The 11,527-nt window shown below is 42.3% G+C and overlaps 2 protein-coding genes and 1 long non-coding RNA gene across 3 annotated transcripts in view; all 3 read right to left on the bottom strand.

The window, feature by feature from the left end:
- LOC107662686 (mesothelin-like protein) overlaps nt 1-166 on the bottom strand; it is a 12,859-nt gene extending 12,693 nt beyond the window's left edge. The window contains exon 1 of the mRNA XM_016452762.1: nt 158-166. Within this exon, the coding sequence (XP_016308248.1) occupies nt 158-166 (9 nt within the window). The remainder of the gene's footprint in view (nt 1-157) is intronic.
- Nucleotides 167-178: 12 nt separating this feature from the next.
- Nucleotides 179-1,212, bottom strand: LOC107662705 (uncharacterized). Its single transcript, XR_001631243.1, has 4 exons — nt 1,091-1,212; nt 892-1,017; nt 342-535; nt 179-266 (listed from the first exon to the last, which is right to left on the bottom strand). It is a non-coding gene; the product is annotated as an uncharacterized LOC107662705 (long non-coding RNA).
- A 5,654-nt stretch (nt 1,213-6,866) lies between these two features.
- LOC107662685 (uncharacterized) lies at nt 6,867-11,474 on the bottom strand. The gene is made up of 17 exons (XM_016452761.1): nt 11,291-11,474; nt 10,913-11,121; nt 10,727-10,824; nt 10,549-10,577; nt 10,420-10,441; nt 10,285-10,312; nt 10,126-10,201; nt 9,886-10,035; nt 9,592-9,800; nt 9,394-9,497; nt 9,151-9,269; nt 8,849-9,016; nt 8,534-8,733; nt 8,086-8,198; nt 7,804-7,910; nt 7,515-7,685; nt 6,867-7,076 (listed from the first exon to the last, which is right to left on the bottom strand). The coding sequence occupies exons 1-17, from the start codon at nt 11,465-11,467 to the stop codon at nt 6,867-6,869; spliced, it is 2,190 nt and encodes a 729-aa protein (XP_016308247.1). The 5' UTR covers nt 11,468-11,474.
- Between the last annotated feature and the right edge of the window lie 53 nt (nt 11,475-11,527).

Genomic DNA, 11,527 nt, shown 5'->3' with positions numbered 1-11,527 from the left:
GACATAGCCATATCGCTGTCATTCAGGAATAAGATCACCACTTTTTACTGGCTAATCGTGCAGCTCAAACACATACGCACATTTACAAATATTCATTTAGCAGACGCTTTATCCCAAGCAATTCACGCACAACTCTACACCTATGAAACATAAATACGAAGTACATATTCTTACCATTTGTGAGATACACCTTCATGGAGCTGTAAACATCCTCTGGGGTGAAGTCCGTTCTGGAGAAGTTGTAGTTGTTTCCGAGAACTGAAACACTGCACACACAGACAGTTGCTTAGTATAACGCGAGGCGTTTGTGTGGAGGTATTTAGTGATGTGTGAGCGCTCACAGTTTCCTGTAGGGCAGACAGGCGGCGCTGCTGAGTTGTGCGGGGCTGATGAGCTGTGAGCTGAGCAGAGGCAGGTATCGCCCGAGTCGATGGTCAAACCACTGATCCACCTCAGACTGGATCTCCAGCTTCAGAACTCCAGGCCAGACACAGGACAACACCTGCTGGGCCAAACCCACGGATCCCAGCGGCTCCTGCGGGACACAGAGAGACTCTGAACTGCAGTGAATCTTTAGCGTCCAGGAAAAACAATATAAATACACCATATTTGTGCTCGAAACAAGTACTGCGCTGAGGGTACTCACAGCTACCTTCATAGGGGGAATCTTTTTTACACATTTTAAGCACTGAATGAGACGTCTTTCTCAACACTCTCTATCTAGCATCTTGAATTTTTTCCACTGAGCTTGTTGCAACAAACTATATCCACATAACGAGGAATGTTGAATGGCAGCGTAACAGTGCAGTCTTGTCGTCCGGAGTGTGCCTACGATGCTTAAGCACATTAGCGTGTGCTGGAACACAGCTCAAGGGCATCTGAAAGACCTACCGTCTCCAGATAGCGTGCGATCTGGTTGTACTGGCTGAGCAGATGGCAGAGTCCCGACCCGTCTCCGAGCGTCTGAGGTGTGTTCAGGAACTCGCTCAGCTCGGCTGTAGAGATGGAGCCCAGCAGCTGCGGGAGGAAACACACGGATCAGAAGAGCTGCGATGGAAAGAGATCAAGCAATAGAGGAACGCTGTTGTACCTCAGGCCTCCTGTCCACAGGGATCAGAGACTGGAAGGTGTTGAGGTCTGGAAATCCAAACTGGAGGAAGAAAGACTTGAGGAAGAGGTAGAAACTGCCACTGACATAACAGCGAAGAGGAGCATCTGCAGGAACATACAACACGAAGAACTTTTAGGAGTTGGTTATAAAGTATATCCATCTTTCATACCTAACATGGCAATTATAATAAAAATAGACAAGCAAACCAATCATTTTATATTCAAACAAAATTGAAAAACTCTGGTTATGCCTAAGTTGCACTGTTCTTTAAAACAAAAAGCAAACATTTTACCCCAAATAAAATGCTGTTTGCTTGTTTGCCAAGAGACAGGAGTGTCAGTGAAAGACACACTATGTGCTAAATATAAGGCATTATGGCAGCACTTTACAATAAGAGTCCATTTGTTAATATTAGTTAACTACATTATTTAACATGAACTAACAATGAAAAATACATCTAAAGCATTTATCAATTGGAGTTTGTTAATTTCAACATTAACTAATACATCATCAAAATCAAACAATATGCACTGATACATTATTAAAATATTTTTTTCTGTTAATATCATTCATATGAAACTGAGCTGACATGAACTAACAATGAACAGTTGTATTTTTATTAACTGTAACTGTAACAAATGTATTGCTCATTGCAAGTTAATATTAGTTAATGCATTAACTAATGGAATCTTATTAAGTGTTACCAACATTATATATTCATGTACTAGAAAATTAAAGTACATTTACGCATTTGGCAAACTCTTTCCATTATGCATTTGATCAGTTCATGCTATATATATATATATATATATATAATTCTATAGTCATTATTTACATTTTTATTTAATTGTTTTTATTGTATTAAATTTGCCTTGGCAAAAACAAAGATGTCTGCCATTTTATTCCAAATAATTTAATATTATTTCCACCGAATGTTAATGAAACACCATTCATTTGAGAAGTGATGGGAATAAGGTTGCATTGAGAATGTTTGTGACTTTTTCAGAAAAAATAATGTAAGCATGTGAAATTGTGTTTTATAAAACTTTCTAAAAGTGACTATGGCTGTGCCCACAGCTGAAGAAACACCTGGATGTGTGTGTGTGTGTGCGTGTGTGTGCGTGTGTGTGTGTTTGAGTGTCTGTGTGCGTGTGCGCGTGCGTGTGTGTGTCATCCAGAGCGGTTCTTTGAGAGTCCAGCACACTGACACTGCGTCACAAACACACACACATTGTTTTACTCTGCATATATGCTACTGTCTGTGTTTATTGTCCATGTTTACTGTTGCCATGCAATGCACAAAAAATGGCAATAAATTGACTTATGATGAGTGAATGAATCATCTGAAAACCGCATGAATATTTTCTCACTACAACTGAGCAAAAACACAGTCTCTTACGCCTCCTGTTTGATGCTGCAGCCTCGAGCCCTGACAATGTCGAAATACACCGTAACGTCTGCTGAGCTCAAAGCAGACAGCAGCGGCCTGAGTCGAACCGTGAGCCAGACTGACAGCTCGGAATCACTGACTGAAGGAGACGACAGATTGCCTCGCGCAAACACCATCTGCAGGAAGATCCGCTTCACCTCCACAGAGTAGCTCTGTTTATTCACCTGCACAGAAGACCAAGACAAGACAAGAATGAGGCAGGAGGACAGATGGACATAAACAAATGATAAGGATATTCACAGCTGCAGAGAACAAATCCACAACATACTTGGATGTTTGGAGAAAGAACATCAAAAAACTCTGAAAGCGTCTGCGTTTGAAGCTCATTCATCACAGTCTGAACATCCGCTGGTCCGCTGAGACGTGACGGGTCGGAGCAAAGCTCAGCCAGCTGGGACACAGTCAGAAACTCCACCACCTCAACCTGACAGATAGACAGAGAAAATAATTAATACAGAGAGAGAGAGAGAGAGAGAGAGAGGACGGATCAAATGAAGATGTTACAGCGCAGGATCATATTTAATGTCAGACGAGTTAGAACAAGTTCAGGCAGTTTAGACACTGTTTGCAGATCTCATGCACTCTTTTAGCAAAACTCTAAACACATTCTCACTCACTAAAACACAATCTGAACCGTGATAAACTTGTGGATCAAAACCCTAAACACAAGAAAGCAAAATTGCAACACGGCTGTCATCGTAGTGTGTGTGTGTGTGTGTGTGTGTGTGTGCCTTAAATATGACATATATATATATATATATACACAAATCAAGTGGAACAGAAAGACACGATCGCTACTAAGCAGAAAAAAGTTATTTAGTTAGTTGTAAGTGTTATGTCAGGGCAGTAATCCTAATCATCAGCCGAATTTAGAAGATACACCTGAGATCCTTTATTTGAACCATTAAAAAAATGTTCTAGTGTATTTGCTTTTTAACTATGAATACAAACATCTCTGCTTTTACTTTTGTAGCTATTTTGCCAATCAGCTCCCGACACGATGTAATTCACTGTATGCGCAAATTGAAAGCGTCGCATCTGGGCGTGTCAATGGCGCTCGTGCTCTTTTAAACTCGTAATAAAGCAGTGAAGGATCTGTACAGAAATTACGCTGATCGACAGAACAAGTTTATATTTAGAAAACATTGCAATCACTCCAAAATAAATTACAACAACTCACAGACCTGCATTAAGGGCTGTACTTTTTTGTGTGCCTATTTATCCATTTGCATCGCACAGTTCGCAGCACCTGAAGTATGTGTTCGTTTCGTTACACATTCAGAAGGCGGGACCCGCTTTGAAACTGCAACATTTAATTGCAAACGAGTGTACTTCAACTATATCTAATGAACAATGAGGCTAGTATTTCTGCATGTCTTGGCAGTTTAGACACTGTTTGCAGATCTCATGCACTCTTTTAGCAAAACTCTAAACACATTCTCACTCACTAAAACACAATCTGAACCGTGATAAACTTGTGGATCAAAACCCTAAACACAAGAAAGCAAAATTGCAACACGGCTTTCATCGTATACACACAATAATTCAAAACTGTTCACACTTGTTTCTAAATATGTGAATGTACAAAATATAAGCCAGTTTAAAGTGCACAGATGGCATGAGTGCATCCATCAATCTGAGAGGTACGGAAGAGTGCGTATATGAGGTGGAGGAAGAGGAGGATGAGGAAGAGCAAGACCAAGAACAGTCATTTCAGATGAAATCAGAGCTACTGTGATAGACCATGTTCTTGTGTGTGGAATGACAGAGGCAGCACAAAGAGTTCAGCCTAATTTGAGCAGATTCTCTGGCCACCAGAATCAGTTGGAAAGTAAAAAAAAAAAAAACAGCAAAAGAAGAGTGGAAGAGAATCGCATGTCTTTACTGGAGGCTAGTATTTCTGCATGTCTTTACTGGAGGCTAGTATTTCTGCATGTCTTTACTGGTGGACTGGTGTACAGGGGATGTTACGGTTATGGAGGCCCCTCCTCAAAGCCCGAGGCCCTAGGCAATCGCCTGCTCTGCCTATAGCTAGTGCCGGCCCTGAGTTTGGGCTAGTTTTGAGTAGCAATTGGGCGAATTTTGTTGTGAAAACCTGGCAACCCATTCCGTCAAGCAGGTAACGTTATTATTGCTAACATAGTGGACTCATCGGAAAATACATTGGCATCATCTGTATTAAACAGAAAATAATCACTTCATCCGATGTTTAAATGAATAAAAAAAGCCTTGACAGCCTTACTTACTGGAGATCCACAACTATTGACTTTCTCTCTCACCAGACTTGGGTGTGTGTAGGTGATGTAAAAGAGGAAAGCAGGCATTTGGACCAAAGCACTGTGAGGTAAGGGAGGGGGAGACTCAAAATATTTATAAACTTAAAACACATTTTTGCCCTGTTTGCATTTGTGCTATTTTACTACTTACACTATTATTTAAAGTATAAAACATTGTTATTTACGAAACACAGCATGGTATTTCATTTAATCATATTTTTAGGGTGGACAACCCTCAGATAGGGGGATATTTCCACCAATGGTTGTTTTTCATGTCCACGGGTTTAAGCAACCCCAATAACATGATATTTAGCCCCTAAAATGCTAATTTTACCATGGGAACCCCACCGAAAACATGTATTTTACCTCACCGGAATGCGATTTTTACCGGGGGATCTCCCTCGAAACGTGATTGGGCTAGTTTTGGGCTAGTTTTGAGTAGCAATTGGGAGGGTTTTGTTGTGAAAACCGGCAACCCTGCGTGGGACCCAACACAGCAGAGTGTGGCGCAGACAACACTTGATGGGCGGACACAGGCGGGTAGAGACTCATGTGTGCGGGATGCGGGAGAATAAGGGTGTACTCACACTAGGCAATCTTACCCGTGCCCGAGCGCGTCTGACCCCCAAAGCCCGGTTCGTTTTACTAGTGTGATCGCTCCGTACTGCGCTTGGGCGGGGTTCGTTTAGCCGTCCCTGGCTCGGTTGGAAGAGGTTGGCCAGAGCGTGGTTCAGTTATATATAGATCAGTGAGTGTGGGTGCTAACCGCGCTGGAGTGCGGAACTTCTGAAACGTGCAGCAAGATTGCGTATATATACTGTGAGAGGGCCGTGTGTAACTGCATCCCAAACGACTCAAAATAATAAACCACAAAGTTAACAAAACGATGCACTCCACTGTGCTGAGCGAGAGCGCTTCTCTGCGGTCTTCACGTGCTATCGGAAATTTCTTGTTTCCCACTTATGAAGTCGTGATTAAGAGCACGTTGCATTCTTTTCTGTTAAAACAACAGTGAACAGTGCTTTGTGAATGCTGATGCTTAGCCTAAATAATTTTATCAGGAGCGTCCATGTGAGCGCTGCTGCAGTCTTAGGCCCACCACAATTGCTCTCATTGGTTGTTTTGATGTAGTGTCTAATAAATGATATGTAGTGTGTATAGTATTGACTAATGTGTGCATAATTTGAAACCGATTGTTTGATTTTACCAGAAGAGTCAGGGGTTTTATGAATTAACTTCGAAGGTTTGGATTTGTGTTTAAGGTTTTGAGAAATGCGTGATGGTTTCAAGAAATGTGTTTTAACAATTCAAAAAAACTGTAATTATCTTTCAGGAACTAGCCAATTTAATCCTATTTACCATAGTCATTTCAGTTGATCATTTGCCTTGCAAAGACATCAGCCAATCAGAACAGTGGGTGTTTCCTTTGAAGGCAAGGGGCTCCAAAATGAAATGTTTCAGTCACAAGCTCAATGACAAAGTGGAAAATGACTTATTAAAATGTGACCTTTATTCCAACATTACTAAACACTAGCCTGAACTTCATCAAATAACATGATCATTATAGAATTAAAAAGCGTAGTCCTTTAAAAAGCATTAATGTGGCTAGTTAATTAAGTAGCGTTTCATAACTAGGGTTTCTTTCATTCTTCATTCCGCAGTTTATCGTGGACACTAGTCCGTGTGCTGTAAAGGTCAAGATTCAATAAACATTGGTACACCAAAGACTCACTTGGTTTGGTTTGTTTTATCGTGATGTCATCAAATATAGTGATGAACATAGCTTACAAACAGTCTTTACTGTTTATTACTGGGCATTGTTTGAAGTTTTAAGGAGCAAATGCTCTCACAAAGTGAAAGCCCTAGAAATGACTGACTGACCCTGGCCATCACACTGACGACTGGACTAAACTGAGACACACCTGGGTTCAAAATAGCTGCTCAACACTGCCATAAAATCAGTGCTAGAAATGTGTAGTCACAGATTCTTGTGGATGAAAGGTGCCTGCTATACAAAAGCAACTAGTGCTCACATTTCTCTGTAAGAATCACAGCTGATGGTTCTGGGGATGACAGAGAGGCTATCTGGACCGATCCCAGGGAGGAAAACGAGCAGGTACGTCTGGAACCATAACGAAAACGTCTGCGGATCGAAGGTTTCAAATCTGTTCGCCAGCTCCATCAATGTCATGTTCAGAATGATGTTGCTCACAGCAGTGCTGATGCTTGACACGTTTCTCTGAAAACAAAGCACAACACTAATACGTCACATATACTCTTGAATAGCTGAATACGGAAAAGACAAAACTTGTGATGTTCCAGGAAATCCCTTATATGGACAAAAATATCCAGCTATCAGCGTAACTTGATAGAGATATTCTGAATGAGGAAACTTGAAGACAATAAACACATGATTGCAACAATATATGATTTTTCTGTGTTCTTCAAGTCATCTCAGGTATTTTCATAAAGTATAAATTATAGGTTAAAGTATATTTATAATGCAATGCTTACTGACATGGCCTTTATGAATGTATAGACAACTATAATAATATATTTTTAATAATGTGATTCAACATTTTTTTGGCCAAAAACATAATAATAAATGAAAAAGTAAAAATAAACCAAAAAAAAAAATATCACATGAATACCAAAGTCAACAAAAAAACATTCCCACCTGTGCAGACATGCTGTTGAATATTTCAAAGAATTCATCCAACTGGTTCTTGTTCGGAGAGTGTACAATAGATTCAAACACTTCTCTAACGGCAGACTCATCATCCACCAGACCTGGTGTCAAGATTCGCTCCACCTTCTGTTCACCAGATAGAGAGCCAAACACGGCCTCCTGCAAAGTAGGAAATTCACTTTTACTTCTGTTAGGGAAGGAAACCTCCACACTGGATTCAACATCATAACTGCACACTGAATTTCGGGTAGCAAGGAAAGTTTGAATTGTGCTTTACCCTAGAGATGTTGAATTCTGCCAAGTCAGAGTAAGGCACATACGTGAAGAACTGACCAAAGTTCAAAATCAGCCAGTCAGTGTCATTTTCAATGCTCTGTTTGCAGGCTACAGGATACAGACACAGTAAAATTGCAAATGGTGAATAATTCAGTTGAATTATTGAAATGTTTAACTTACTGTAACAACAATGCTAAGTGTTGACATTCATTTAGATTTATTCACTTAGCAGGTACTTTTATTCAGAGCAAAGTTCAAATGTGAATGATACAAAGAGATATACCTGGCTGACTGATCAGGTGCACCGACTGTTTAACGTAAACTACTAGACTTGCAGCAACTTCCTCTCTTCTTTTGACAGGCATTTGTGAATAAGCCAAGCTGAGTCCATTAACACTGTGAACAACATGAGAGCCACCAACATCTTGAATCTCTTTACACTTCTTTAATAAATGTTTGCAGTACAACATGCAATATAATAAAAATATTTTAAATGGACAGCAGCCCATTGTATTAAAAGAAATGTGGAAAAATTAGAAAAATTGTAACAGAAAGGCAAACATGCTCAGTAAAAATGCAATTTGTGACAAAACGTGCTTTAAAAATTGGCTGACAAGCAATTTAAGATATGCCCTTAATATATTTGCAACCCAGCAAAAAAACTACTCTTAGGCCTGAATGTGTAGTAAAACAAGAGAAAATAATAATAAATAATATCTATAATCACTCACATCACATGGTAGTTGGTGCAGTTGACGCCAGCTGTGACCTTAGCCAGCATTTCTGAGGTGAAACTGGGGAGGATAGGGATGAGCTTCACGGTGAACCACACTACCCAGTCATGAGCTTCAAATGCATGGAATTTTGATTCAATGATTACGAAGATTCGGTTCATCATCAAGTCGCTCACAGCAGGGGTGATATCGGGAATCTGCAGGGACACAACAACAAGAGTGTGAATGGCACTTTATCAAAGCATCGCCCTTCGCGCTACTCTCCGTGGCTTCTACGCAGCCTCTGTCAGACACTTTGACTCATTGACTTGCCTCAGAAGTTGTGGTCAGTGCCGTCAGAAACTCTTCCACGTTCTTGAAAGCGTCGCCTTCCTCCAAGCGGTCGAACACAGCGTTGATCTGACTGGTGTTGTTCAGAGCTCCAGAGCTCAGTGCGAGTTCAGCTACTTGGGTAGGGCTCAGCAGTGCCAGCGATTCAAACTGAAGCACAACATGGGCAGCAGAGGTTATATCATAGGTGAGGCCGTTTACTTCAAAGAAGGGGGGAAAAAAACTCATTCCGAAAATAAATGACAGTTCACTTGGCCCACTGGAGCAAGTCAAGTGTTACTCACGCTGGAGAAATTTTCATTCAGAGTTCGCAAATCCTCCAAGGTAGCGTAGACGTAGAAGTTGCCAAAGTTCTTCTCGAGCCAGTCAGCGCTGCTCACGGTTTTGGACAGACAGGCAGGATCTGGATGGAACATAGGGGGAATTAAACCGAACACCAGTGAATGACAAGCCGAGAGGCTGAAGGATGCTCAAGCAACTACATCATGACAGATGACAACTCAAAACAGTGACAGGATTTAATGTACCTCTTAGGTCATCTCTGGAGAGGAAGGGACGGACGAAGTCGGTCAAGACGAGCCGTTTTTGCCCCACCTCCATGAGGGACGCTTGATGACTGAGAGCCTGCACCCTAAATCGTGGAAGATTGGGGACCATTACGGATTGCCTGACTTCACTCCCATAAACACCACTTCAGGATTACCCACACCACCGAGGATACTTACACGACTTGGTAAGTGTCACAAGTGAAGTTCTTGGAGCTGAGGCAGGACAGGAAGTCCCTGGACGCTGTCGGCAAGAATGGTCTCAGCCTTCCCTGGAACCAGCTGCCAATGAAGCTGGCATCTGTCAGCTGTGCAGCGCTGAAGCTGTTGACTTTCACCTCTCCGATAGCATCGAGAACACGGGACTCAGGCTGACCGTCACTGAGGTTCTGTGAAAGCATAGGGACACATGTCAAAACTGAACTCAGAGACAGCACGTCATCTCCATTTCTGGAAAGCAAGGGTGTCACCTACCTTGATGGAATACTCTGACAGAGCATCCTCCAGAACTCCTGCGACTTTCTGGAAGAAAAGCTTCCACGTCTCTGCGCTGCTGATGGTGCCGCTCTGCGCCTCGCAAGTCAGCAGCGTGACGAGGTTGCCAGAGGACAGAGATGATGCAACCTTGAAAGAAGTGGAGAGATTTGTGCAGTCTGAGAATCAGGACTCTTTGCAAAGACAGGCATTCGGGGACATGGTTCATGGAAGACTTACCGAAGAGCAGGCATATTGCGAGATGCCAAAGTCGCACAGCCGATCCGAGGAAGGAGGCTGACTCCCAAGTGGGCCACTGCAAGGCACAAAAGCACGTTATCCATTTTCACCACATTGAAGCCTATCTCTGTTCTCAGCAGACGCCAAACCTATACTCACCCGTTGACGCCCTCACACAGCCTCTCTTCTGCAAATGGAAAACAAAAAGATGAGCTGAAGAACTTACTAGCTATCTTATGATTTCATTACAAGTCAACAAAATTCTATCGACTAGCATCATGTGTTCTGACTCACCATTTACTAATGTTGGTTTGCACTGGTGAGAGGGAAGACAAAGCAAGAAAAGATAAGAAAACCATTGCTAACAGCTTTTCTTGGGCTTAAACTTTACTCATAACCCCTGTACAACAAAGAAGTACTTACGAAACCGACAGGGCGAGGAGGCGTGCAGCCTGAGGAGAATCCAAGACAAACGAGATTTCTGTCAATGGGAGGCTACTTGCATGTTGTGTACATTCACATCCATTTTGAAAGAATTCTTTTGCTTTACCAAACGACAACGCATTCTTTATGTATCTGAGGATCTTTGGTCAGGCCATACCTTCTGGTGGTGACTGTCGAAGTTCGTCGATGCTAGACTTCAGCTCCTCTCCGACTTCAGATGGTAGAACCTCCAAAGCCTTCTCCAGGCCTTTCAATCTGTCGAAACGTGCAAAAATGCAAAGTCTCAACATTTACTTCCACACACTGAATAAGGACACGAAACCAAGGAAGTCAGATTGTTTACATTGCGTCATAAGAGTCGCAGGTGAGGTTGGCGGGGATCACCACCAGAACTGAAGGACGGAAGCTGGCCAGCAGGACCACAAGATTGATTTGGAACCAGAGCTCGTAGTCACTGGTTCGGAAGAGGGGGAATTTGGGAGCCAGAGCCGTCAAAGTCAGGTTCAGTATTGTGTCTCGGACGTCCGCGTTGGTGATGTAGGTGATGTTTTCCTGAGTGCGAAGGGTGGGAGAAGAGACACCTTTAGTACCATGGCAGGACCTACTAGCACGGCCTGCTTGTTCACAAGTGTCGCAATCCTGATCTAGGCCATTTAGGAAAATTCGAATTTAAAAAGACATTTAAAAAATAAAAAATCAACAACAACAATAGACGACTAACCTCCTGGCTGACCTCCACGAACGCTTCAAAGAATTTCTCTAGCTGCTCTTCCTCTGGGGATTTTAGGATGCTGCTCAACACCTCCTTCACCACAGTCACATTTTCAAGTGCACCGGTGGACGGATCCAACAGCAGCTCTGCTTTCTGGTCAGGTGACAGGGATTCCAGAGCTGCCATCTAAGGCGAACAAAACCCCACCACAAAAGATGTAGCTCGTTACCGCTGGCGCTTTGCTCC

This window comes from Sinocyclocheilus anshuiensis, unplaced genomic scaffold (genome assembly GCF_001515605.1).
Source record: "Sinocyclocheilus anshuiensis isolate Anshui unplaced genomic scaffold, SAMN03320099.WGS_v1.1 scaffold687, whole genome shotgun sequence".
In the NCBI taxonomy this organism is placed as follows: Eukaryota; Metazoa; Chordata; class Actinopteri; order Cypriniformes; family Cyprinidae; genus Sinocyclocheilus; species Sinocyclocheilus anshuiensis.
Note: the sequence above shows the minus strand (reverse complement) of the source record. Positions and strands in the feature narration are given on the sequence as shown.

Excerpts from the sequence above, each read along its gene's own strand:
- LOC107662685 (XM_016452761.1), bottom strand. The coding sequence starts at position 11,467 with ATGGCAGCTCTGGAATCCCTGTCACCTGACCAGAAAGCAGAGCTGCTG. Across the intron at positions 10,202-10,284 it reads CTGTGTGAGGGCGTCAACGG|TGGCCCACTTGGGAGTCAGC; the intron begins GTGAGTATAGGT and ends TGTGCCTTGCAG. Across the intron at positions 10,036-10,125 it reads CGCAATATGCCTGCTCTTCG|GTTGCATCATCTCTGTCCTC; the intron begins GTAAGTCTTCCA and ends ACTTCTTTCAAG.